Source organism: Primulina eburnea, chromosome 13 (assembly GCF_022965805.1).
Source record: "Primulina eburnea isolate SZY01 chromosome 13, ASM2296580v1, whole genome shotgun sequence".
NCBI lineage: Eukaryota > Viridiplantae > Streptophyta > Magnoliopsida > Lamiales > Gesneriaceae > Primulina > Primulina eburnea.
In genome coordinates, this window is record NC_133113.1 from 3,211,641 (window position 1) to 3,237,554 (window position 25,914).

The 25,914-nt window shown below is 33.9% G+C and overlaps 4 protein-coding genes across 4 annotated transcripts; 3 read left to right on the forward strand and 1 right to left on the reverse strand.

The window, feature by feature from the left end:
* Nucleotides 1-596: 596 nt before the first annotated feature.
* On the forward strand, nucleotides 597-1,832 carry LOC140810202 (uncharacterized). Its single transcript, XM_073168073.1, has one exon. It carries the CDS (start codon nucleotides 597-599, stop codon nucleotides 1,830-1,832), a length of 1,236 nt encoding a protein of 411 aa, XP_073024174.1.
* A 1,143-nt stretch (nucleotides 1,833-2,975) lies between these two features.
* On the forward strand, nucleotides 2,976-4,843 carry LOC140809242 (peptidyl-prolyl cis-trans isomerase FKBP12-like). Its single transcript, XM_073166797.1, has 4 exons — nucleotides 2,976-3,201; nucleotides 3,277-3,338; nucleotides 4,059-4,111; nucleotides 4,606-4,843. The coding sequence occupies exons 1-4, from the start codon at nucleotides 3,056-3,058 to the stop codon at nucleotides 4,705-4,707; spliced, it is 363 nt and encodes a 120-aa protein (XP_073022898.1). The 5' UTR covers nucleotides 2,976-3,055; the 3' UTR covers nucleotides 4,708-4,843.
* An 8,528-nt stretch (nucleotides 4,844-13,371) lies between these two features.
* LOC140810604 (putative F-box protein PP2-B12) lies at nucleotides 13,372-14,894 on the forward strand. Its single transcript, XM_073168450.1, has 3 exons — nucleotides 13,372-13,746; nucleotides 14,136-14,254; nucleotides 14,345-14,894. Exons 1-3 carry the CDS (start codon nucleotides 13,399-13,401, stop codon nucleotides 14,730-14,732), a joined length of 855 nt encoding a protein of 284 aa, XP_073024551.1. The 5' UTR covers nucleotides 13,372-13,398; the 3' UTR covers nucleotides 14,733-14,894.
* A 4,222-nt stretch (nucleotides 14,895-19,116) lies between these two features.
* LOC140809437 (root phototropism protein 3-like) lies at nucleotides 19,117-22,029 on the reverse strand. Its single transcript, XM_073167058.1, has 4 exons — nucleotides 21,671-22,029; nucleotides 21,496-21,565; nucleotides 20,089-21,408; nucleotides 19,117-19,930 (listed from the first exon to the last, which is right to left on the reverse strand). The coding sequence occupies exons 1-4, from the start codon at nucleotides 21,781-21,783 to the stop codon at nucleotides 19,391-19,393; spliced, it is 2,043 nt and encodes a 680-aa protein (XP_073023159.1). The 5' UTR covers nucleotides 21,784-22,029; the 3' UTR covers nucleotides 19,117-19,390.
* Between the last annotated feature and the right edge of the window lie 3,885 nt (nucleotides 22,030-25,914).

Below are 25,914 nucleotides of genomic sequence, written 5' to 3' on the forward strand. Positions count from 1 at the left end.
TTCCCCACGGTCTCCACGCGCAAGAAAACTGGAACGCTCTTTCAATCTACAACCCTCCATTCCAAGCAATATTTAAACGCCCATTCCCGCAAAATACACCACCAAAATTTATTTTCGAATCCAAGTTTTTGTTGTTTCCTCTGTCCTTCGTGCACCAACCACCCTTCTGTCTCCGCCATCATCACATTTGTTTTTTTTATTTCTTTCGTTGATGGTGGTCGAGTCTCGGACAACATTTACTGTGTTTCTTGATCAGGATGTAAGTGCCCTTTGAATTTATTTGCAACAGTTCCGTTGCTCTGAATCGCAAGAATCATGGAAATCGCAAGAATCAGGCAGTTATTGCTCCTCTGGTGTAGAATCCGAAGCAGTCGTGTTGCTCTGATGGGTGGAAACCACACCGCTTCAAGATTTTGCACTCGCTAAGATTTCCCTCCATTGTCGCTCTAGTTTTTCTCTCTCTTTCACAATTGATTTTCCCGTTCCTTTTTCTTTTTTCGAAATTTTCTGGGTGCGCATTGCCTCTTTTCAAAGTGATTTTGTTTGTTTCTTGCTGTTTAATTCTACAAAGATTGTTGCTGGATCGTTATCGTAGGATGGATAAATTGGCTCGTGGGCCCGTGGCCAAGAACGTTGATTATGATGTGAATGAGCTGAATGGGGTGGGAATCGATTCAGATTCTCACACACTTTTGATAATAAAGCTACCCGATTCATGGGTTCTGCGTGTCTTGTCGAGAATTCTGTTTTTGGCGATGATTATTCTCGCATTGTCTTCTATTGGTTCTATGCTGAGAACCTCTTCCAATGTTGCTTTATTCAAGCCTGATGCTGATGCAGATATGGTCAATGGGTTCAAGATCCTGCCCCTTCTTCTCCGTGATTTGTTAGAAGAAGGCCTCATCAAGAAAGGCCAAAAGGGTTTCGTTCTTGGTGCTGGTAACGGCGATAATGAAGATGATTTCCAGTTCTTGAAAGAAACGGGTATTGATTTGCTCGTCGGAGCTGATCTGCAGCGGAAGAATGTGGTTGAACCCCAAGCGTTTGATTTTGTTTTCACGTGGTCCCTTCGCAGAATCCATCTGTTTGACGGTGTTTTAAAAGAGGGTGCGCTGGTAATCTCTCCATTGGGCAGTGATCCCTTGCCTGAACTGCAACTTTTGAGCAGTTACAAGATCGTGTATCTCCGAAGATTCGAAAACACAGTGGTGGCAATGCGTAAAAAGGGGCAGTCTTCGTATGGTGTTGATAATTCCCCAGCAAAGCATACGTCTTCTGGCGTAACACCAGAGGAAAAGAAAGCTGCATTGAAAAACCTGGAGGATGTATATCTCGAGCCCCCGAGACTTTCAACACTGATGAAAAAACCAAGCTTTACATCAAGGAAAATCAAGTTCCTTCCTGATCTGTTGAAGGATTCTTTGGATGAGTATCCACGACGCATTTTCATCTCAGATGACTTGACAGCACTTGACTGGTTTTACAAGAACTACCCAATGAGGGATCAAGAATTTGAAGTTTATGATATGGAGATTGTGACCAACAATGATGCACCTTCACAACGAGCCACACCTCAAGACATGGGTATATCGACTTGGCTAACGAAGAACGTGAAACGGGAGGACTATGTCGTGATGAAAGCGGAGGCACAAGTGGTGGAGGGGATGCTCAGAGATAGGACATTAAGTCTTGTGGATGAATTGTTCTTGGAGTGTAGAAATCAATGGCAAGATGGGGAAAAGAATGGCAGCAAGAGAGCATATTGGCAGTGTTTAGCCTTGTATGGTAAAGTAAAGGATGAAGGTATAGCTGTTCATCAATGGTGGAATTGATTGTGAGAGAGAGAGAGGAGAACATATTATTTTTTACAGTTCTTTTTTTCTTTTTTCCCCAATTCTTGAAGCTTTGTTTGATCTTTTTCTTTGTTATTGAGTCTTTTTTTTTAATTTAAAGGGTGGAGTTGGATGTTTTATGTTATAATTGATCAAGAAATTGAGTTGTATTTCTTTTAGGGTGTCTGATTTAATTGTTATGTAAGTAAATAATGAAAGGGAAGAAATGAAAAAAAAAAGAAGTTTCTGGTGGTGTGTAAGGATAACGTCTTTTGTTTCTGTTGGTGTTGGTATTTTGCCTTTAACATTAGTTTGGCAACGAGATATACATCCTTCTTGGATGTATGGTTCGTTGGAACGGCCGTTTCGGAACGGGAACGGCGTTCACCGAGTAAAAGTTCTGGGCAAAAACGTTGGATGCTTCGTAACGTCGTTTTTCGTAATATATCGGTGATATATCGGCGATATGTCGGTGGAACAGAACGGGTCGGTGGAACGGAACGGTTTTTATCCGATTTTTTGATATTTTACGTGGCTTGTTTTAAGTATTTATATTTTTATATTTTTGTGTCGTTTTTAGCTTTCCTAATTTATTCATTATTTCTTCATCTAAGTTCAAAACACAAAATTAAAATTATTACAGCATCTACTTAAAAATAGTAAAGTATTTAATTAATTTATTCATATATATTTATGATAGAATATTATTAATCCTAGTAATATTTGAGCTGTTTTTACTAATTTTTGAAATTTTTAATTTTTTTTATAAATTCGTGACCGTTCCGCAACATAATATTGGAACTGAAACGATGGTTGTCGTTCCAAGCACCGCTATCTCACGAATCGTATTTTGTAAGACGAACCTCTTATTTGAGTTATCCATGAAAAAGTATTATTTTTTATGCTAAAAGTATTACTTTTTATTGTGAATATTGATATAGGTGACATGTCTCAAAGATAAAGATTCATAATATCATCTCACAAAAGACCTACTCCTAAATCAATATGCACTTATTTAGATGTTATTTTTTTAGTAAAATTGAAATAAAATAAATTCTATGTTTTGGATAAAACTTAACAAACAAAAAGGATAAACTTCATGCAGAAAAAACATAGAGAAACACACACACATAATATTTTCCGATTCTATAGGGGCTTTTCTGCAATTTAATCCGCCAGAGCAAAGAGCCCTAAGCCCTAGGAAAACAAGAGCTTCGAATTACATGCTAGCTCATCCAATTAGGGCAATGGGAGTGGAGAAGGAAGTTCTCAGAAACGGGTCGGGCTCGAAACCCGTTTCCGGTCAAAAGGTTACAGTTCACTGCACCGGTTTTGGCAAAAATGGTGACCTTTCCAAAAAGTTTTGGAGGTAAATCGCTTTTTGATTCCGAAAAAATGGGGGAGATGTTGAATTTTCTGTCTGAGTTTAATTTTTGGATGATAGCACAAAGGATCCGGGCCAGACGCCGTTCTCTTTCCAAATTGGTCAAGGAAAAGTAATTAAAGGTATTTCTTTTACTTGTATTTAGTGTTTTTTTTAATCTTTTACTTGTATTTAATATCTATTTAGTGTCTGATTTGTATAATTGTTTGCCATCTTGTTACTTGAGTTGGTTAGAAGTGAGAATACGAGAACTGGGAATGAGATTTGTGCTGTGTTGGTGAAGGAAAAGGCTTGAGGACTTCTTGGCTTGGTTTTAGTTTTCTTTAGAGTTTTTGCTAAAAATATGAGCTGTGAAGGCTTTAGCAGTTTGTAGCACACATGAATTTGATGGCCCGAGTTTCCACGTATAGGTTGGGGTTGCCCGTTGCCGGTTCCTTGGCAACTCAGCTTTTTAAGTGCCAAAAAAAAAACAGTAACAGGTTACGAAAATATGGATTAAAATGAAGGATTTAGAAACCCTTCAGTCTGCTTGTGCATTGAACAACTTCCTCGATTGAGCATTCATTACGTGGTGTTCAAGTATGTGATGGCCAATTTGACTTGCATATTACAAAAAAACAAAAAAACAAAGCAAAAATGTAGGAAAATTTTACTCCCCTTTGGATGCCTGGAATTGTTTGATGCCTAAACTCAATGCTAAAGCAGTATTTTAGATCTGCAATGTGTTGGGACATGCTTTAAAATGTGCCTGGCTTTTGGTTAGGTCTCACTTTCTAATTGTATTGTATCAAGAAAATATAATGTTTTGTTCTTAATCAGATTGCTCAATGGTTCTTATGCAGGATGGGACGAAGGGGTGTTGGGAATGCAAGTGGGAGAAGTTGCCCGATTACGGGTAATATGCCAGTCTTTTCGATTGTGTTTTTCTTAACATTAACTTCTTGGAAATTTCTAATAGAAAAAATAGGTGACTTCTGCTTGCTGAGCGTGAATTTTCCACTGCTTGATAGCATGTGATGTTTGTCATTCGAGCAGCAAATGTTATCCCTCTTCTCACACCAAAACTTTTGGAAAAACTCTTTCTTAAAGCTTCCTTATTATCTGCTTGAAGTGTGGCACGATTTACATATATGATTTTTTACCTTCTTAAAATAACCTCATTATCAAGTTATATTCTTGGACAGAGTGGATAAAATGAGCACCTAAAACAAAATTAACATATTTTGCTCGAGTCAACATTGGATTTTGTGTATACTTATGATACCATGGATTAGGTTCATGTGTCCTCCTGGATACTCATGTCTGGATACATTCTTTCTCCTACAAACATTGTAGCAAAGAATTTCCGATTGGGGCTTTTGTTGATTCGTTATTTCTCATAATCTGCAGTGCTCTCCTGACTATGCCTATGGGGCAAATGGTTTTCCAGCATGGGGTATTCAGCCTAACTCGGTTTTGGTGTTTGAGATTGAAGTTCTGAGCGCTGAGTAGTCGACTTGTCATAGCTTTTCAACTCTGGTTTTATATTAGTACTTTGGAGTACTTTTGCATTGATACTTGGTGTTTGGTTTGCAATTCTTGCTTTATATTATGGTTTATGAATGACACTTAAACCTTGGCCTTTTTAGAGCGTATTTTACGTTTGAGGGGTTGGGTAAAATAATTTTCTTGATTTTTTTTTATTTTTTTTTATGCTCAGTCAAATATTTATTTTGATTTATGACCTTTTTATTATCATTATGATTGTTGTTGTTCTGCAAAATGACCTTAGGTGTATACAGGGACGAATTTTAAATCTTTGCATTTTGATTATAGTTTTATTGTTAATAATGAAATAATAGTTCAAATTAAATTTATAATTTATTTATTTTATAATTAGTTATACAAAGTAGAATGAATTTCAAATGATATTATTATTGAATGAATTTAAAATTTATCTTAATTAACATGAAATATTATATAAAAATATAATAAATAGATTTGAAGTTTATCATCATATTTTTTTTCCAGATAATTTGGCCTGATTGATTGCCTGGGTAAGAAAAAAAAACTTGTCTGGGTATGATACAAATCGAATTTTATGGAATTGGATTCCTAGATTTCGTTTTTCTTTTTTGAAAAACTTGCGTATTTAAAGAGTTCAAATTTATATTAAAAAATCTTATAAAATAATATTTACAAATTTTTAAGTGTGAGACGAGTTAACTTTATCGATATTCACAGTAAAAAATAATATTTTTAAGATAAAAAATAATATTTTTCATGGATGACTCAAATAAGAGATCTGTCTCACAAAATACGACCCGTGAGACCGTCTCATACAAGTTTTTCCCTAAAATTGAATTATTTAAATTTGAAAATTTGATCTAAGGAATAAATTTTGAGTATCTTTAACTTCGTTTTGTGAAATTTTGAAATACTTTATAAACATTCTTAAAAAATGAACGAGAGAATTTCAAATTTATTGATTCAAGAATATCCAAACAAGTGCGGCGGATTCAAATATTAGATTTGAAAAACAAAAAACAAAAAACAAAATCACTTTAAGATCATAACATACAAAATACAATTAAAATAACCATGAAAAATACTAACCATCATCTTATTTTCTTTTAGGTTGTATTTGTATATATGAACTTGAAATCTATCAATTTCGATAATAGTTTTATTATAAAGAATGAAAAAATAAATGAAATATTAAATTAATATCATACTTATTTACATATTAGTTACAAAAAATATAATGAATTTTAAATATCTATATTATTAGGTGAACTTGAGATCCACGTTATTAACATAAAACATTATGTAAATATGTAGAGACGTACTTGAAGTTTATGATATTATTTCTCGAAAATTATAAAATACATTTGAAATTCATCAATTTCAAATGTTAACGACTTTGAATTCAATTGAAAACAGAGCAATAACTCTCAAGAAATTGGACAAAGGGGAGAACCTTAGGTAAACATTTACCTATAACTTCACTCACAACCTTGCAACAATATTGGCTAACTGTATCATCGTACCGTCCTCCCATAATCGACCTGAACATGTCTGCATCACAGCCTCCGACATTACCGACCGCTGCTACACATCGCTGTGACGCGATTTCGTCGTCCAATCTTGTTTGCACCCCTTGCACTAACCTAGACCTCCCCGATTTATGAGGTGGGTCGTTCATAAAATATGAGGAATCCGTATGATCTAAAGCTTTCGAGGACGATAACGGCTTCTCGCTCTGTTTAACATCGAAGGAGCTAGATTGCACTAAGCCTACTGTGAATAGTATTATGCAACTTTTCAATAAAATGAACTCCATAAACTGTAATAATTTGGGTGCCATTTTATGCAAATTTGATCGTTTTTGACTGGTTTAATAAAGTGGTATGTCTACTACAAAATAAGGATTTTTTTGGTCCAAATTTTATATACAGCGAATTTATCTTCATATTCTAGTAGATTATAGAATATGTGTCGTCTCTGATTTTATGTTGACTCGTGATATTGATTATGAAAAATCGAAACATATGGTGGTGACTTTAATTGTGTAAATCACAAATATAATTGGAGGTAAAATAATGTCTTTGAATAAGAAAATTAAGTATCTTTTTGGTATAAAAATGTTTTTTTTTTTTTTAAAAAAAGGGTCCTCCAGTACATAGGGATGTGCAAAGAATAAGATTTTATTTGGATGGAAAAATTTTGAGAATATTTATTTAAAAAAAAATTAGCCAAACTTAAATTTAGAAAAATGACCTGTATTTGACTAACAACGTGTGTTCATAAGCTTAGGACCGACCATGTCTAACTATTTTTTAATTTAAAAATTCAAGTTTGATAAGGTAAATTTGACTGATCGTATTCTAAAATGTGAAAGTCGTTGATAAAAAAAAAAAATGTCAAAGAAGGCTATAAATCAATTTTTTTTTTTACTTGTGTAATTTTCTAAAATGATATGGTTAATTTTATTTATTTATAAATTTCTTTCATATTGTTTAATATATTACTTTTATAAAAAATATTTTTGATAATGTAACTTGCATGTTTTTTTTTGGGGTCATATTCTTGGTCAACTCACTGTCTTAGTATGCATTTGCACTTTTTTTAGATATGAAAACATTCCGGAAATTAAAGAATTTAGAAATTTTAGAATTTTTAGTTGAATTTTTTGGATTTGAGATTAAATTAAAATAGATTTTGAGAAATTGATGGATTGATGTTTAAAAAGAAGAATTGAAATATGAATAATGTAAGGTCCGAGATTATAGAAATGATATTATTTTAAACCGAGATTATTGAATTAGAGAATTATGGAGTGTTGAATTATATTCCAAGATGTTTGAACTTATTTAGGATTGGAATTGAATCGAAAAGATTGAATAGGGGCCGATTTGCAAATAGTGAAAAGTTGAGGGGCTAAAGTGCAATTAGTTGGATTGGGGGGGACACTTGTCCTCACCATGCATATATAAAATGTTAAATCTTCATTCCCTCGTGTGAAAGACAAGGAAAATCGAAGGAAAAGTTTCAGGGAATCCCAAGTTCATTTCTTCTTTTAGAAATTTGATTGCGCGGTATCCGTTTATCAGAATTTCGATCTGAACACATTTCTGAGATCCTCTCGTCGATAGCTACTACAGGACGTAAGTTTTATTGAGTTCTGTTATCAATTGAAATTATGATATGGGAGGAATTGTTATTTAATTATTATTATGTGTTCTGGGAATGCTAGACATCATAAAATCGAAGTCAGATCGAAGAACAGACTGATTATAGAATTGTTATGATTTTTCAGATTATATTGATTGAAATTGGACAGATTTGAATTGGAACTGGATTATAGACTGTATTGGATATTGGTTATGGATTGTAACTGTTATCTGGTGATGTTGTATTGACGGGGATATTGAGATTATACCGTTATACCGTTGATTTTGAATTAAATCCAGATTAACCAGATTCAGTATTGAATTGAGAATGGAATATTGATATTAGTATTCTCGATATGTCATTTCAGATTTACAGAGACAGTCTTGAGTTCAGAAATGAGATTGCTTCAGACCGAGACTACAAAAGAAATGTATAAGTCAATGTGGTATTGGGAGATCGACTTGAGTCGGTTTAGACTTGAGTTTCCCTAAATCACATACTTTACTTTATTGCATTGATATTTGCATTGATTTGATTGATGTACTTGTTCTCTTGAATTATAGATAACAGGTAGTAGATGAGTAATCTTGTAACAGAAGTTCATGATAGTGGTGGGATCGCCACGGGAACATTGCACGATGTCACAAGATAGTATAGAAATCTTGTGACAGAAGTGCCTGATAGTGGTGGGATCGCCACAGGCACATTGCACGATGTCACAGGATAGTATAGAAATCTTGGGACGGAAGTACCTGACAGTGGCGGGATCGCCACGGGCACATTGCACGATGTCTCAAGATAGGATATTAGCGATAGAGCTACAGTCCATGACGGTTAGGTCAGGACACCGGATGTTTGGTTATATCGAGTAAATAGGATTGGAATTCTTCTATTACGGAATTCGATATAGGAACACCATATTTGGTTATATCGAGTAATAGGATCAGAGTTCCTTCTATTACGGAATTCGATATAGGAACACCACATTTGGAAACCGGGATCCCTAGACTAGGATTGAGTCTAGTCTGAATGATAGAGTTATGATCATTGTCGACAGTCTATGATTGTTTATGTTCAGATTTTGATACATATATCTGTTACCTGATTACATCATTTATATTTGTTTATATGATTGCATGTTTCGTTGATTTATACTGAGATTTATTCTCACCGGAGTTATCCGGCTGTTGTCTTGTCTGTATGTGTACATGACAACAGGTGGGACAGGATCAGGGTCCAGAAGATGAGGAGAGATCGTGATAGAGTGGAGACTTCGGACTTGGATGTATATAGGGTTTTTACACTTGATATTTAGATGTTGAACCTTAGTTTTACTGATTTGTAGACGATACAAGACTTGTACTTTATTTTATACTGAATTGTATATTAGTTGATTTCACTACGTTCCGTATTTTAAAAAAAAAAATTAGACCCTGTTTTATAATTGATTAATTAGTCCCAACGATGATTAAGAACTTGATTAGCGTCCGGGTCCCCACAAATAATATGGACAAACATGTGTTAAGAAGTTTTCAATTGGAAAATATATGGGGATTATTAAAATTACACAAAATTTTTGTGATGTGAGTAGGTCTCACGAGTCAATTTTATGAGACAAATCTCATCTTGGCACCCATGAAAAAAATATTATTTTTATGTCAAAAATATTACTTATCATTATAGATATGAACATTATTTATCCGTGTAATGGATAAAGACTTATAAAATCGTATTATAAAAGACATACTAAATTCAAAGTTTTTATATAGTATGTTATTTCGGTTTTATACTTGATAATTTATTATCAATTTCAGGGAATTGATTCAACAACATACGGTAATATTATTTTATGTCAAAAATATTACTTATCATTGAAAATATGAGCATAGTTTATCTGTGTAACAGATAAAGACTTATAAGACCATCTCATAAGTGACCTACTAAATTCAAAGTTTATATTGCGGTTTTTATACTTGAAATTTATTTTAGAATACACTTTTTGGAAAATATCTTCCTGGAAAATTTAGTTTCATAAGGTTTGATTAAATAGATTGTGTCTAAGCTCTAACGTAAGTGGTGATTGGTCTTGGTCTTTCAGTGTTCCGGATAATTTCAAACCAACTCATCGTATTCTAGTGGTAATTATATGTTCATCATTCTTCATAGTATTTATTTTTTTTATTGTATTTTTAATTTGAATTGAATGTTTTTTTTTTTATTATTGTAATGTATGTATCTTTTCACTTGGGTGCATATGATGGAATAACTGAATACTAGCAAATCAAACGATTGAATGAGAGTCAAAAGGTCATTATACTCGAATAAATTCTAGGCTTGAAATAGTGTGGACATTAATGTATCTTACAATATACATAGAAATAACAACAGAGTAAAAATATATATTTTATATAAACAAAATACATGGTTTACTAACTATTAAAGTTAAATAATAATTATACAAACTCAATAATCATATCAACTGTTAGACTTAATTTAATTGTGGTGATAAGAGTCAAAACCAGTAGGTCGCGATAGCTATAATCAGAAGACTTAATAAAAGCAGAAGCTCTTGTATCGCATTAAAAAAGCAGTACTCGAACAGTATTCTTTGAGTACTTAAACGGCTTAGAAAATCAGAAACAACACTTAGCTTTATAAGCAGAACTTAGCTTAAGCAGATGTAACTTAAAGTCTTTTACTTGATCGTTACAATCTTCAATGTTACCGTTACTTTACCTAGTACTAGCATTAATTGCACCATTAATGTTGTACAAAGACATTTAATGTTTCTTACTAGTTTTGATATGAAATAAGACTGATTACTCTGAAGCTTTCTGTAGGATCTTTTTAGGTATTAAAGCTGGTCTTACTCAGGAGTCTCAGAAGTTGTTTTTGATTATAGACGTTGGACTCAAAGTTTTCTATATATATAGAGGTCAATCATTTATAGAAAACAATGTTATCATCATTATCAACGTAACGATCATTCCAACGTGAGTTTTGAGCTATCAACAACTACTTATCTTCAAGCTCAACATACAGAAAAGCAGCATACGCTTTATTATATTTATTCGATCTTCTGAGATCATTTTGTGCTGTTGCTGTTTCGAAAACTTCTTCAAGCTAAACACTTTACTATATCTTATTGAGAAGAGTTTGTAATCTGGAAAAGAGCCTTTTCCAGAACTTTGTTGTATACGTTTTACCGAGTTGTGTAACTAAGAGTTTCAGTAAGCTAAGAGTAAGTCTTACTGAAGTGGGTGTGTACAAGTGTTGTACTGTAATATCCAAAGTCTTTTAGTGATACCTTCTGGAAACAGAAGAATGGGAGACGTAGAAGATTTTATCTTTGAACTTCCAGAAACAACTACTGTTCAACTGCTTACCTTTGTATTATTTCTCATCGTACTCTATCGGATCGTTTCCGCACTTATTATTGTGATCTGCTGGATTTACATTCGAACAAGACCAGCTATAATCTCTAACAGGATTCTAGCACCCTTTACAAAATCGTCCAACAAAGGTAATAATGTATTCACCCACTTCTAAACTATTTATCGATCCCCAACATCAACCTAATATAACTCACTTTTTATTAGCAAAAAATAAAGATTTCGAATCTATGAACAACGTAACATGCACTTTTTTTTAAAAAAAAAACTTATTATTTACTTCAAAATATATACACAGTTGCATTACAAACCAAGGAAATATTTTTGTAAATAAATCAAATTTGAAAAGCGAAAAACAAAAAATTATAAATTAAAAAAATTAGAAATAATTAGCATTTAAGTGATAAAATATTAATATAAAATAAAAATTTTCATTCTTAATTAAATAATTGTTTGAGAGTATTATTATTTGTTCATCGGTTTTGAGCTCTCAATTTTTTTTATTAATTATGTTTGTTTCAAATTTCGATGGATTATGTGTTTTTTCTTGTTTTAAAAATTACACATGTAGAAGCTACATGGTTTTCTTTCGATAGTTACCGTAGTTCTTATCGTTCACCTCATTTGGAGGACAATGTGAAGATTGAGGTGAGGAAAATGTACGATTTTAAAATGGCAAAAACTTGTGTGAGACGGTCTCATGGGTCGTATTTTGTGAGACGGATCTTTATTTAGGTCATCCATGAAAAATTATTACTTTTTATGTTAAGAGTATAACTTTTTATTGTGAATATGCGTAGGGTTGACCTGTCTCACAGATTAAGATCCGTGAGAGCGGTCTCACATGAGACCCACTCTTTTAAAATTGGATGATAAAACATTCATTGACGATTTTTTTCAAATGAATGCATTATTTACTAAAATACTATGCTATTCAAATTCAAATCTGTACATTTTTATTTCATATGTGTTTTTTTGAGAATCATATTAAATTAACAAATTAATTTAAATAAAATTCATTACCTCGGTTTAATTATCGCTAAAAACACATTGTGAGAAAAAATAATTAAGCGACATTGACTATGACAAAATATTATACAAAGCAATGTAGTAATACATTAAATATATATCTAATAACAACAAATCGGGTAAATTGGGAAAATAAATCCGTTCACGATTTTTTTTTAAAAAAATATGTTATCCCCAAGTATATTTGAAATATACTACATGAGGTCATTTTTTTTAAATGACCAGGGTTAGATAGAAAATTTACTCTTGATAAATTCCTTTTTTGAGTGGTAGTTGGTCCTACGAAGGCATCAATTTTTACAGTCATTCTCTGTATGTATAGGTGACTTTGTCACATTTTTTGTATTAACAAAAGCATCGGGCAATTGATTAATGAGATATTGTTTTCTCATTCCTCCAAAAAAAAATTTGTTGTTTTTCGGGATACAACTTTATTTCCCCTAGATTTGGAAATTTCAAGTCATTGAATTGTCAATCTGCAAATCTCGGAGTAAACAAGTCTCCTGTTAAAAGTTCTAAATATCTAATAATAGATGGTGAATCATATCCCACATAAATCCCAAGTCAACATTGTGGGCCTATTTTGGTTCGTTATGTAGGTGGGAGAGGGATACAAAGTCGTATTGTGTAACTTCAGGAGCATCAACATAAAATTAAAATTTATGTTTCTTCACAAACATCAATATAAACCTATAATTTATGCTACTTCGAGAGCATCAATATTAAATATAAATATCGAACTTCTTCAAGAACATCCATACAAGACAAAGAATAAATTATTTATGAATTTTACCTTGAAGAGTACATGTGCTGATAACGTGTGTTATTAATAATAAAACTATAAAGATGAGAGAATGAATTGGAATGATTCATTCATCGTTTGGGACGTCTATTTATAAAACAACACATTTAAATAGTTCGAATAATAAATAACATGATAAAATATTAATCTTATCTCAATAATCATCTACAATACTTTATCGATAACTGACTTTTATTTTTAGTAACTTTTTAAACAAAAATTAAAGCTCAAAAAGTAATCCATATTTATCTTCTAAGCATAAGATATCTAATTATACCATTTTTCCCCACTAAAAGAAAGCTTTCTATGCGTTTGTCTCTCGACAGTACTTTCTATCTCGGAAGAACAGAGAGAAAAATGGCAGTGAAGAGGTGCCGTACTACTACTATCTGTTGCCTGCCGGAAGATTGTTTAGCCAACGTGTTCGCTCTCACCACCCCAAAGGATGTTTGCCGCTTCTCGGCGGTGGCCTCTACTTTCCGATCTGCTGCCGATTCCGACGGCGTTTGGGAGCGCTTCTTGCCTTCCGACTATCGCGACATCATTTCTCGCTCGATCGACGGCCCCGACTCGTTGCTGCGCCAAGTTCAGTCCAAAAAGGATCTTTATCTCCGTCTATCCGATCATCCCATCATCATAGACTCTGGCCTCAAGGTAAGTCTGCATCGCAAAACCCTTAAATTTCTTGATCCGTTCGATGAATTTCAGTATCTCCAATTCGTGGCATCTATGGCGAAACACTATTATTGAGATAAGCCCTTTACACTGCTATTCAATCAATTAAGTTAAATGGCATTCAAGGCTATCACCAGTTCTGTTCATAAATTAAAGAAATAGATTTTGTTGCTAAAATTAAAAAAATTCAGAGGTTTATTGTCGTAAAACGAGTGGTTTTTAATTGTATTTGGCATTTTACCTTCGAAAGATAATGTTAGTATAACAGGAATTTCAAGGCAGTGGATTATCATTTGAACATGAATGACAGAATGTCTCTAGAATGGCTATTGTTCCACTCATGCTACTTTAGTGTTTATGGCATACAGAGCTTTAAGCTAGACAAAGGGAGTGGAAAGAAATGCTACATGCTACCTGCAAGAGACCTCTATATCGTTTGGGGCGATAAGCGTAGATATTGGCTATGGGCATCTCACACAAAGACCAGGTATCGATATCCTCCTGCGCCAATTACGGCAACTTGAGAACGGTACATTAATAGCTTCTCATGCTGACACTAAGTTCCTCATTGATTCAGTTTCTCAGACGTCGCGCAACTTCGGAATGTTTGTTGGTTTGAAATTGTTTGCTCTATAAACACCAATATGCTGTCTTTTGACACAAATTATGCAGCTTACCTTGTGTTCAAGATTAAATCCGGAAGGTATGAATTTTATAACCAACCAGCCGAAGTTTGTGGTGGAATCAAGGGGCTTGAGGTGGAGAAAGATTCCTTTTATTTGGAGAATAATACCGAGCTCTTGAAGCTGAGAGAGGATGGGTGGATGGAAGTTGAGTTGGGCGAGTATTTTGTGAAGGGAGGAGAAGATGATACAGAGATGAGTTTGTTGGAGATGAAGGGACTTCGTTCGAAGAGTGATCTAGTAATCCAAGGGGTTGAGATTAGACCTAAGGAATGTACCTAAATAAATTTCGCGACGACGGCTTCCTTAAAAATTCATTTCTGGTAAGACTTGTATCTTTCGTTGAATCAAATTAGAGTCTTGTAACTATGTTCCGACGATCAATGTTAGTCGTTCACATCAAAATCAGATTAATATTTAATATTATTGTTAAATTTTTATGTATGTATGTGTAGCTGTAGTCTTTTTTTTAGTTTTGAAAAAAGATTTGATTTTTTTAATGTTTTCCTCTCTCTGTCTTTATGACTTGTTTCTCTGCACGTAAAATTGGTTTGAACTTTGAAGAATATCATAAAATTGAAGCTGGGAATTTGAAATCCATGAGTCTGAAAATCTTGCAAATAATTTGAATGGATTTGTGTTAAGAATTCGAAATGCAAATTACAATATTTTTCATGCAACCTAAAGATTTCAATGGACTCTAAAGCTCATGACTGTCTTCAACCAAGTCTTGAATATGATAATCTAGAAAAAAAAGGTATTCAATGATATACCATTAAATTTTTGCTCCATTCATGTTAATTAAAATATAAATTTTGAATTTTAAAAATTGAAAAAAAAAATTGCGATACGGCCGTGTATATTTATCTCTTTGGATTTTGATCATCTATAAAAATCTGAGGTGCTGCTTCCACAACAACATCAGATTATATTTTATACACCCATAAATTATTAGTATGAAATAAAATAGTTAGACTATGTTTTCTTCTTGTGTTTTCAATTTAATTATCAAGATAATATTAAATTTAGAAAGGTTACAAAATATTCAAATTTTAATCCAAAGGTAAAATTCCAAAAACAATCTTGTAAATTGGTTTTTCATCACGTGGAATTATTATTTATTAAAAGAAAGAAATCGCTGGTATACCTCTCATGATGGTCTCACAGATCTATTTCCGTGAGACACGTCAACTCGATCCATATTTAAATTAGAATTAATATTTTTAACAAAAAAATAATGTTTTTCCATAAATCGGGATGGAACAATCTTATCAGGAGTTTTGGTGGTCGCCTTAATACCTGTCTTAATTGCTAGGTCCAATCCAAAGAAGTCTGATGGACTTAAGTGAATGAGTTTGACTTGTTCATTGGGCCTTTATCTTGCCCCCGCAAGCACAGATCGGAGAAGAACCCATGCTGAGATTGATTCTTGGTCGATGTAAATTGAAGCAGCTAAAGGCTTTGTGAGAATATATGCCATCTGATGATAAGAGGGAACATGCTTAACAGAGAGTGATTGAGACATAATCTTTTTGTGAACAAAATGAAGATTTAGTTCAATATGTTTGGTTTGATCATGAAGAACCGGATTTGCACTTGATGAGATGGTGCCGATGTTATCACACCACATCATAGGTGGTTGATTATAAGGAATACACAACTCATATAACAATGATTGTGTTGGAAATTTGATTCAAATTTCCAATTTGAATAAAAATTATGTCTCATGAATATTAGAGTATTTTTTGGATCTCCACATTCTTGAGTTAATTGTGGCTCATAATTGTAGATTTGTCTTTTGACTTTCCATATTCTTAAGTTAATTGAAGACTTGGCTCTTCATATTCTTGAGTTAATGAGAAGATTAATTGTTTTAATTAATCTTTCATGACTCTTGGTATGCATTTTTGGGCTTATAAATTGCGTTTTCATTTCCTCATTTCATATGTATGAAAATCTTATCGCTTTCAAGTATTCTCTTGCATTTCACATTGTTAGCTTTTCATTTGGCCTCCGTTAAATCTCGGTGATAAAGTAAAGGTATGTTTTCAGTTCGCCGTAATAGTGTCTCGTGCTAAGTCACTGCTGGTTGTTACGTTGTATCCTGGGAAATAGACGTCCAAGACGATCCTCGAAGCACATACAGGAGGGGACGAATCTGTTTTTAGGATACTGTACTTCGTGTTTGATTTACTTTAAACTTGCTCTACTGCGTTTTCTGCACCATTTAGTTCATTGGTTTATAGAAAGTTATTGTACTTTATAGTTCGATATATCATGCAATAAATTTAAAATAGATTACTCATTACGTGGTTTGTTTCAGATATGGCTACTGAAACAAACATGTTTAGGGAAATTGGTTCTGTTGTCTGTCATGCCACTGTGACGCCTCAATTTTCCCCACGTGCTGCTATTGTTGCTGTGCCGGCTACTCACGGCGAAAAACCTGAGAAGTTCACTGGTGTGGACTTCAAAAAATGGCAGCAGAAGATGCTGTTCTACTTGACGATGCTCAACCTGGCCAAATTCCTGTCTGAGGATGCTCATAAACTAAAAGAGGGTGAGGGAGATGTTAAATCTGTTAGTGCGGTGGAGGCATGGAATCATTCTGATTTCTTATGCCAAAATTATATACTAAACGGATAGACCGATTTGCTCTACAACGTGTTTTGCGAAAAGAAAACGGCTAAAGAGCTATGAGAATTCCTTGACAGAAAGTACAAAACCGAGGATGCCGGGGCCAAGAAGTTTCTTGTTGGTCGCTTTCTGGACTTTGAAATGGTGGATTCAAAGCTGGTTATCAGTCAAGTTCGAGAACTCCAAGTGATTCTTCACGAGATTCACAGTGAGGGGATGACTTTGAGAGAATCATTCCAAGTGGCTGATATTGTTGAAAAGCTACCACCAGTTTGGAAGGATTTCAAAAATTATCTGAAGCACAAGCGCAAGGAGATGAATGTTGAAGAGCTCATTGTTCGACTTCGCATCGAGGAAGACAACAAGAGTTCGGAAAGACGATTGTTTTCTTCTGTTACTGCTAAGGCAAATGTTGTCGAGCATGGTCAAAGCTCGAAAAAGAGAACCTTTTCCACCTCCAACAAAAAGTTGAACCTGAGACCCAAGGGAGGCATTTCGGAGAAAAGGTTCTCTGGAAAATGCTACAACTGTGATGGTATGGGTCACAAGGCCTTTGAATGTAAGAAGTCGAAGAGAAACTGAGAGGGGAATGTGTTACAGAACATTTCTCCGGAGGTTTCGAATATGACTCTCTGTGCTGTAATATCAGAATTTAATCGGGTGGGTTCGAAGTCAAAGGAGTGGTGGATCGACAGTGGTGTCACTCGCCATGTTTGCTCGAACAAGGAGATATTTTCTACTCTTGAGGAATCTGAGAATGGGGAAAAGCTATTCATGGGAAAATTCCGCTACTTCTGAAATCAAGAGAAAGTTGTTCTAAAGATGACATATGGAAAAGAACTAACTCTGAACAATGTGTTGTATCTACCTGTCATCCGCAAGAACTTGGTGTCCGGGTCACTTCTTAACAAGCATGGTTTCCGCATTTGTCTTTGAGTCAGAAAAGCTCTTTAGCGCACACATCATGTGATATCATCCAGAGAGAGTGACTTAAATTGAATGTTGTAAATTCTGACTTAGAAGTGTCCGACAAATCTTCTGCAATATTCTTTATATCATTCTCAGTAAATTCTTAATTAATAAGTTAGTAAGTTATTTTAACTTTCTATAATCAATTTATGTTAGTAAATTTTTATTCGTGATACACAGATTGTCACATAAGAATGTTACAAAAGATTTATTTCTCATATTATGATCACCCGATGAGACATGTTTCCGGCTGAAACATGGAATGAAAAGTATAATATTTTTTCATTTGTGAGCACAACTGAAACTATTCGTGTTCGTAGGGACCTAGCAAGGCCCCAGTGTGTGGGTTCTTTATGGTGTTCCAAAGTCTCATCATATATGCTACTTTTGAATGCACAAATTGTGTCTCGATTCTCTGTTATGGACATGATTTGAAGTGGGATGTCTCATCATGCTTGTCCTTTTTTCTACTTTCTCAGTTGTTCCAACTGCCTTTTCCCCATTGTGTATGGCATTTCATAAAGATCAAAGTGGCTATTTTCGGAAACTCGCAAATGATCTTTCTTTCAGTTATCACAACACAGATAGACATGTCTCCACTGGTAAAGATGCTGCATGGCATATCAAACATGTGCCTCAGTGCATTTGATTGAAGTCTAGTTGTAGAATTTTACTTATTATATTTTGTGTGTCAATCTTTGCCCCCACTCTTTCCTCGTAACATTTTTGCATATGGAAAGGCAGAACAGAACAAGAAAATTCTATTTGTGGTGGCGAAAATTTCTGAAAAGAACTTCTTATTTCTAAAATCTTGTTGGGTGGTGCCGTGGTGGAGCAAAGTTTGAATTTCAATATTGCTAGGGAAACATGAGCGGATTTTCGGCTACACAGGGATGCATGATGTATCAGTGGGTCACTTGTTTTCCAGATGATAAAGGGACATTTCGCCAATATGTAAATTAAGGGAGAGTTGGCTAATATGACATTTGCAGCTGTTTCAGTGCTGTATTACTTCCTTGTGACAGAACAATACTAATAAATTTACAGCGCATGGTATGAATTCTTGAACAAAATCACTCCATGAACTGCAATGTCCGAGGCATGCATGAAGTTTTCTGATTTCTATCTTATAGTGAACACATGTGAAACCACTATAGCTGTTACAGACAAATTAATCACACTAAAACAGAGAGATTAACAATAAGATGATGCTACTCTCTCAAGTATTCAAGATGGAACAAGAAAGTGGAACAGAGTCTTGAAAAAATAAGTTTTGGAACTTCGTAAAGATCGTCACTTATCTGTTTATCCCTTTGTTCACGACTTATAAATCTTTAAGAAATCGAATTCCTCCATCTTCTAGGGGTCTTCTTAGTCTGTTCCGCATTAGGTTCCTGAGAACCGGAGTCGTTGGCTTCTGACATCTTAGTAAGCTTGCTTAGTTTTTTCCAACCGGTGGTCCATGTTGATGCTTGCTTCGGTTTCGTCACCTTATCAAATTGTCTCTGCAATGTTTCCATGTTGTTTTGGAGTTCTAGATTCTTTGCCTTGATACTTTCCAGTTCAAACTTGAGCGTGTTTATGTCCTTTTTCGCCGAAGCCCACCCCTCTTGAAACGATTGAGGTGTTCCTTCGAGTAATGTTTTGCGGTTCGGTATCAAGGGCTGGTAGTTGGTTTCACCAGCATCTTTTAAGGTGTTGTTGGCTATTGCATTGCTTATTTTGACCTGTTCAGAGAAGAGGACTTGCACAACCACTCTGATCGGGAGTCTCTCGTTCTGAGCAGCGTGCATACATGCATCAATAGAGAGCTTCTGGCAGTCCATGACACGGCAGAGCCTTTTCCTCTCGTGTTCGGTGAGCGTTGGATGTGCCTGTCGAATTGAGACATGATCAAATTTGTAAACAAAAATGGTTTCTTGAATACATTGTTAGCTTGAAATTTCAGAATAGATTCCGGTTTCATTTTCTTAACTTATTTTAAGTTAAATGAGAATATAACTTAATCTATTGTCGTTACTAGATCGATCACCTTAAGGTAGGAATCAACAGCTCTGTATAATCCATCATCACAAGTTCTAGTGGATTCCGGCAAGGCTTCGGCCAGGACCTGGAATTTAGTCAATGAGAGATTTCTGTCTCTTGAAACTTCTGTAAGATAGCTGTCAACAATCCTAGCCACTCTCATTTTGGCATTAGAATTACTCCCTCTTTGAGCTCCATCATACATTTTTATTTCCGAAGACGACTGACGATTAGGACTCGCACTCGAACTCTCTGACTGTTCTTGAACCAGAAAATGCTCCAAAAGCCTCTGGACTAGATCAACATCATACAGTGTCTCATTCTTGTGGTAACAAGGTATCAGAAGATCTGCCAGTGTTGCCTGTTCGAACTGCATACCGACCCGTTTTTCCAATTCAGTGACCAGTGCTGGAGCCACTTTCAACATATTAGCCATTCTCAGAAGCCTGAGCAGAAAACTACAAGAAACACTATCTTTCTGCGGAGGGATAATACTTATAAGGCTTTCAACTATCATTCTCTGATCTTTTGTCTGAACTGCTGCAGGAAAATCCTCTTTCGTTCCGGCCACGATCATATGAAGTCCTTCTTTCCAGTTGCTGCTACTGCCATTGCTGATGCTACATATACTTCCCTCATCCATACTTCCCCCCAACGCAGGTCCCAAACCCGATCCCTCTTTAATCAGACAAGGTAACCATTTAGCGGCATACTGCATGATTGAAGCTCCAATCAACTCATATCTCATACCTTTTACCTTGATTGCTGTAATAACACGCACAAAATGATCTATCCTTAGAATCGAAACATCTTCAAACCACCAATCAGGCGGCACCTGTATGTTTCTACTTGGGCTAGACTCTTTCATATCATTCCATCTTGGGCTGGAAACTGATCTAGGGGGCCTTCCTGTATACTGCCATTTTATACCTTTCGGATTAGCACATGCTTTCCACGCTATTGATTCGCTACATCTTCTTACAATTTGGAGATTTTCGGCCCACGGTGAGAGCTTCTCACAGCTCTTTAAAACCACTATAGAATCCCTCCATGAGGATAACACCACATAGCTGAGAAAAGCTTCGGTTTTGAATATCAGATTGCCTTCTTCTAGGTCCTCTGTCATCTCCAAGTACTCCGCAGCACATCTTAGGCCGGAAATATTCGTCGCCGTTAAATCAACAGCAATTCCATACGAGAATTTTGCTGCCAGTTCAAAAGCTTCAGACCCTCCTGGTAGATCATCAAGAACTATCTTATTCGTTTCGCCATCACGCGATTCGTATATGATTCTGTTCATCTTTCCACTTCTTGACAGAAGAGGGTACTAGAGATGTACAAAGATCAGTAAATTAATCTTTCTCATGACAAACTAAAAATTCGTCTAATTATTAGTGTGTAGTGAATGTTCTACCTTGTGCAAGTGGAAACTCACATCTTCAATCTGAACCAAAAAATCACTTGGAATATCAGTTGCAACATACCTATTTGGAGACAAACACCACATTTTTAGTACCCTTAACTGCTAACATCACTGAGAAAAGAACAAATCTAAGGCTTTAAACACAAAAAAAAAGTTCGATACATACCAAGACTTGCCTCTTTGCTCAAAACCATCGCTCTGAACTTCAGCCTTGCTGGTGGAAAGGACTTCATTTCCGTGACCTCCACCGCCTGCAGACTCAGCTTCTGAATCCCACATGGTGTGAACAACTTTAGATCAAGAAAACTCGGGGAGGAATATCTTCAAGAAAATGGACAAAGCCCGGAAATGGTGAGGAGAAAATAGATCAAAACTTCTAGAGGAACTGAAGCAATTACTAGTTAAAGACGCAGAAATCCCACATGGGGATGCTTGGAATTATCTCTAATTACGTCCGTTTTCTCACTGATTTCAAATGGCTCTCACAGGCTGTGAAGTCATGGGCAGCTAACACTGTTTTTGGATCCTTTCATTAATAATGCCTTTTTTTAACTGTGAAAATTCAGAAACTACTGCCTTTATGCGCATCCACCACTGGTGCATCATTATTAATTCATCATTAAATGTTTGCTCCTGATTAAGTTAAATTTTTTAATCCCTTAAACAGTCAAAAAGCAGTGTGTGTATATATCCTCACTATAATATTCACTTCTGTACTTAGAGTTGTCTCCATCATAAAACATATATTTTATGTTAGCAACAAGGGTTGATGCAACAGTTCAAAGAAGTAGGAATGGTGCTATGCATATTCACATTTCTAACTCCCAATTTCATTGCCTCAAAAAAAGGGTTAAAAAAAAAAAGAATGTTGGTTGGTAGAATCTATCTAACCTATTTTTTATAGGTCAAAACTCAATATTTTTTTTATAAAAAAAATTGAAAAATTTTAATTTTTAGGATGGATTTTTCTTATAGTCAAGAGTGAGCCCTCCCAAGTTCTAATGATTATGAAAGCAATGGTTTTGAATAGAGAGGAGGACCACTTTTTACTTATTGGTCACTTCTTTGGGAAAATTGTGATGTAAGTGTTGGTAAAGGTGGAATCAAGATAAAGTGGCAGAAATTGTGAGAGTATGTTTGTCTTAAGTTTTAAAGTGAAACAGTAAAAATATAAAAATAATACACACATAACAAAGTTGTCAATATCTTTTTTGGGATTAAATATAATTGCTTGATTTGCATAGAAATTGTCTGGATGTGTCCAAATGGCAAATATTTTATGTACTAATAAGGTGGAGGATAATATCATCTGTGCATTTAATGGTTAGACAATGAGATTACATGCAAATTGATATTAAAAGATGGTCTGATCATCTTACTAGAGTTGCAGAAATGATTTGAAATATTATTTTTTATTGTATTTAAAAAAAATTATTCAATTTAATAATGTTGTATTTAAAAAATTATATAATTAAAACATAATTAAAATTACAATTACATGTAACCAAATTTTAAATATAATTAAAGATTACACAGTGTTTTCGTCCAGAACTTTGTTGCAGTCCACGGTGGTCGCCAGCCGGATTCTGGAGGTTGCATGCTCGGAAATCGAGAGAGGAGCAGGGCGACAGGTTGTAAGCTTGGGTTTGGGGATTGGGTCTTTCTTTCTTTTCTTTCTTTATTTTCTGCTAAAATAGTAACTCCCATTTTACTTGATTTTGCATTTATTTTGTTCTCATAATTTATTTGAACTCCAGGTATATTTTATATCGTTTAAATTCTTTGATATTCTAAAATATATATTTATAACATATTTTCTGAATTATTTTTACATAAATAATTATTTTAATTTAACAATTCAATAATTATTTTAATTATGTAAATGACCGAATAATTAATTCAAGGTTCTTATAACACATAACTAGAAAAATGCACATAATTAAAATACTTACACGCAATTTTAAAAAAAATACGCGCAATTAAAAAAATACAAATAATTGAGTGAATCGTTTACAAAGAATTTTTTTCTTGCATATTCATATAATACCCACGTTGAACGTCACTCAAATTTAGATCGTTTGATATTTTTTTCTCATTATCAGATTTTCTTTCTTCATGCTCATTTCTCTTGCTTCCTCAACTTCATTTCATTTCCATATTTTTCTCAACATTCGTAAAATGCTTTTCTGCTGGAGCAATCTTCGCATTTTCCTTTTTAGAGTATTTTGTCTATCATTTTTTCATCTCTTTGGTGAAAGATTATTGATATAATCATTTTTCCATGGATTCATTTTTTGAATAAAAGTAGAAAAAATTGTGATTTTTTTGAAGGTGTAAATGATGTCAATTTATAGGAAAATGGTTTGATTTTCAAAATATGAACTTTGATGATTCATTCTAATTTTTTTTATAAAATTCAAAAAAAAATCGATTTTTTTTATGATTTTTAAATATAATTTTTTAATGTTTAAAGGATGTAATAGATGTGGTCGTTGATTTACAATGGTCAATCATTCTCAGCAATTTTATTTTATTTTTTAAGTTCAATTTTTAAAAGTTGCTTCCATTTTATAAAAGAAAATTAAAAAAATAAATAAAAGTGGACTTCACCATGTGGAGAATCTCCGCGTACGGCCCCACCTTAAATTATGTGGAAGCACACATCTTCCTCGACCGTCGGGAATGCTACCTAAGAGAGCACTGCATCAACTTGATTTGAATGAAAAAAATTCACACACATATTTGTTTTAAAAAAATTAGTGGACTTCGTGTATGTGTGACTAAATTTGGACCCTTGATTCTATCAAATGAATAATTCCCATACATATAAGATGTAATCAACCTTGTTTGTGATATCCCAAAAAAACAAAATCAATCAATCAATCTATATATCAAATTTTTTGTTTTCAAAATCAATTCACCGTGAAAATCTATACAAAAACTTGAATGAGACAGTTTTACGGATCGTATTTTGTGAGACGGATATTTTATTTGGGTCATCCATGAAAAGTATTAATTTTTTAAGTTAAGAGTATTATTTTTTATTGTTCATATCTGTAGGGTTAACCTGTCTTACAGATAAATATTCGTGAAACTGTCTCATAAGATACTTACTCTGAAACCTAATGGAAAAGACGTGCACTATATGTTCTCATTTTCCCCAAAAATTACGTTATTTTGTTAATAGGATAATTATATTTTTCGTCCCTATTATTCGAGACTAAACTATTTTGTTTGATACTCGTACGGATAAATTAATAATATAACAAAATGTATCTAAACTTCAAGTGAACAAAACGATTTTGACTCTAAAAAATAGGAACTAGAAAAATAATTAACATAAAAATTCTTGTGAGACCGTTATTAAATCGATTTTTTTAGACCGATTTTCGATCCAACTCAACTCACGAAAAAAATTATGTCAGAGATATTATCTTTCATAATGATTATGGGTCTGATGAACCCCTTTCACATATATGAATCTGTAAGACCTTCTCACAAGAAACATACTCGATAATTAAACCAAAGATAGTTATTTTGTAATTTTTATCATTTGATATTGTAGTATTCATAGGTACATATTTTGTTTCTCAAGATTGATTTAGTTTATGATATTTTCAAAATTAAATATGACACAGATTTAATAAGATGAATTTTTTTTGGGGGTAATTATGAGACATGGAAATTTAAACACACTCTATTATACTAAATAAAATACAAATAAATGATAATTTAATAATTAAAACAATCATTTTTTAAAGAGTCAAATCCAAAAACAAAATTATATCACCAAAAGTTAGTTAGATATTATGTGTCTCCTTAAAATAAACCCGAATTCGTTCTATGAGACGGTCTTATGGGTCATATTTTGTGAGACAAAAATAATAAATACTAAATCTCAAAAATATAAATCATCTTCAATATTCTCATAATTTAAAGGCAAAAACTTGTATGAGACGGTCTCATGGGTCGTATTTTGTGAGGCAAAAACTTGTGTGAGACGGTCTCACGGATCGTATTCGTGAGACGGATCTCTTATTTAGGTTATCCATGAAAAAGTATTATTTTTTATGTTAAGAGTATCACTTTTTATTGTGAATATGGGTAGGGTTGACCCGTCTCAAAGATTAAAATCTGTGAGACGGTCTCACATGAAACCTACTCTTTTGTGAGACATGTCTCTTATTTAGCAGTTCATGAAAAAGTATTAATTTTTATGTTAAGATTATTAATTTTTATTATGAATATCGGTAAAATTAACCTATCTCACGGATAAAAATTCGTGAGACTTTCTCACAAAATACCTATTCTGATTTAAAATCTCAGAGCATGAAGTTCCGACCATACTTCCCTCAGTATCCAAGGTCATATTGCATGTCAGTATTTTGAGATTTGCTTCCACGTGAATGC

Coding starts and splice junctions, on each gene's coding strand:
- LOC140810604 (XM_073168450.1), top strand. CDS start 13,399: ATGCGTTTGTCTCTCGACAGTACTTTCTATCTCGGAAGAACAGAGAGA. Junction 13,747..14,135: donor TCATAGACTCTGGCCTCAAG/GTAAGTCTGCAT, acceptor TATGGCATACAG/AGCTTTAAGCTAGACAAAGG. Junction 14,255..14,344: donor GCATCTCACACAAAGACCAG/GTATCGATATCC, acceptor TCATTGATTCAG/TTTCTCAGACGTCGCGCAAC.
- LOC140809242 (XM_073166797.1), top strand. CDS start 3,056: ATGCTAGCTCATCCAATTAGGGCAATGGGAGTGGAGAAGGAAGTTCTC. Junction 3,339..4,058: donor TCAAGGAAAAGTAATTAAAG/GTATTTCTTTTA, acceptor GTTCTTATGCAG/GATGGGACGAAGGGGTGTTG. Junction 4,112..4,605: donor GAGAAGTTGCCCGATTACGG/GTAATATGCCAG, acceptor CATAATCTGCAG/TGCTCTCCTGACTATGCCTA.
- LOC140809437 (XM_073167058.1), bottom strand. CDS start 21,783: ATGTGGGATTCAGAAGCTGAGTCTGCAGGCGGTGGAGGTCACGGAAAT. Junction 21,566..21,670: donor GAGCAAAGAGGCAAGTCTTG/GTATGTATCGAA, acceptor GTCTCCAAATAG/GTATGTTGCAACTGATATTC. Junction 21,409..21,495: donor TGAGTTTCCACTTGCACAAG/GTAGAACATTCA, acceptor GTACATCTCTAG/TACCCTCTTCTGTCAAGAAG.
- LOC140810202 (XM_073168073.1), top strand. CDS start 597: ATGGATAAATTGGCTCGTGGGCCCGTGGCCAAGAACGTTGATTATGAT.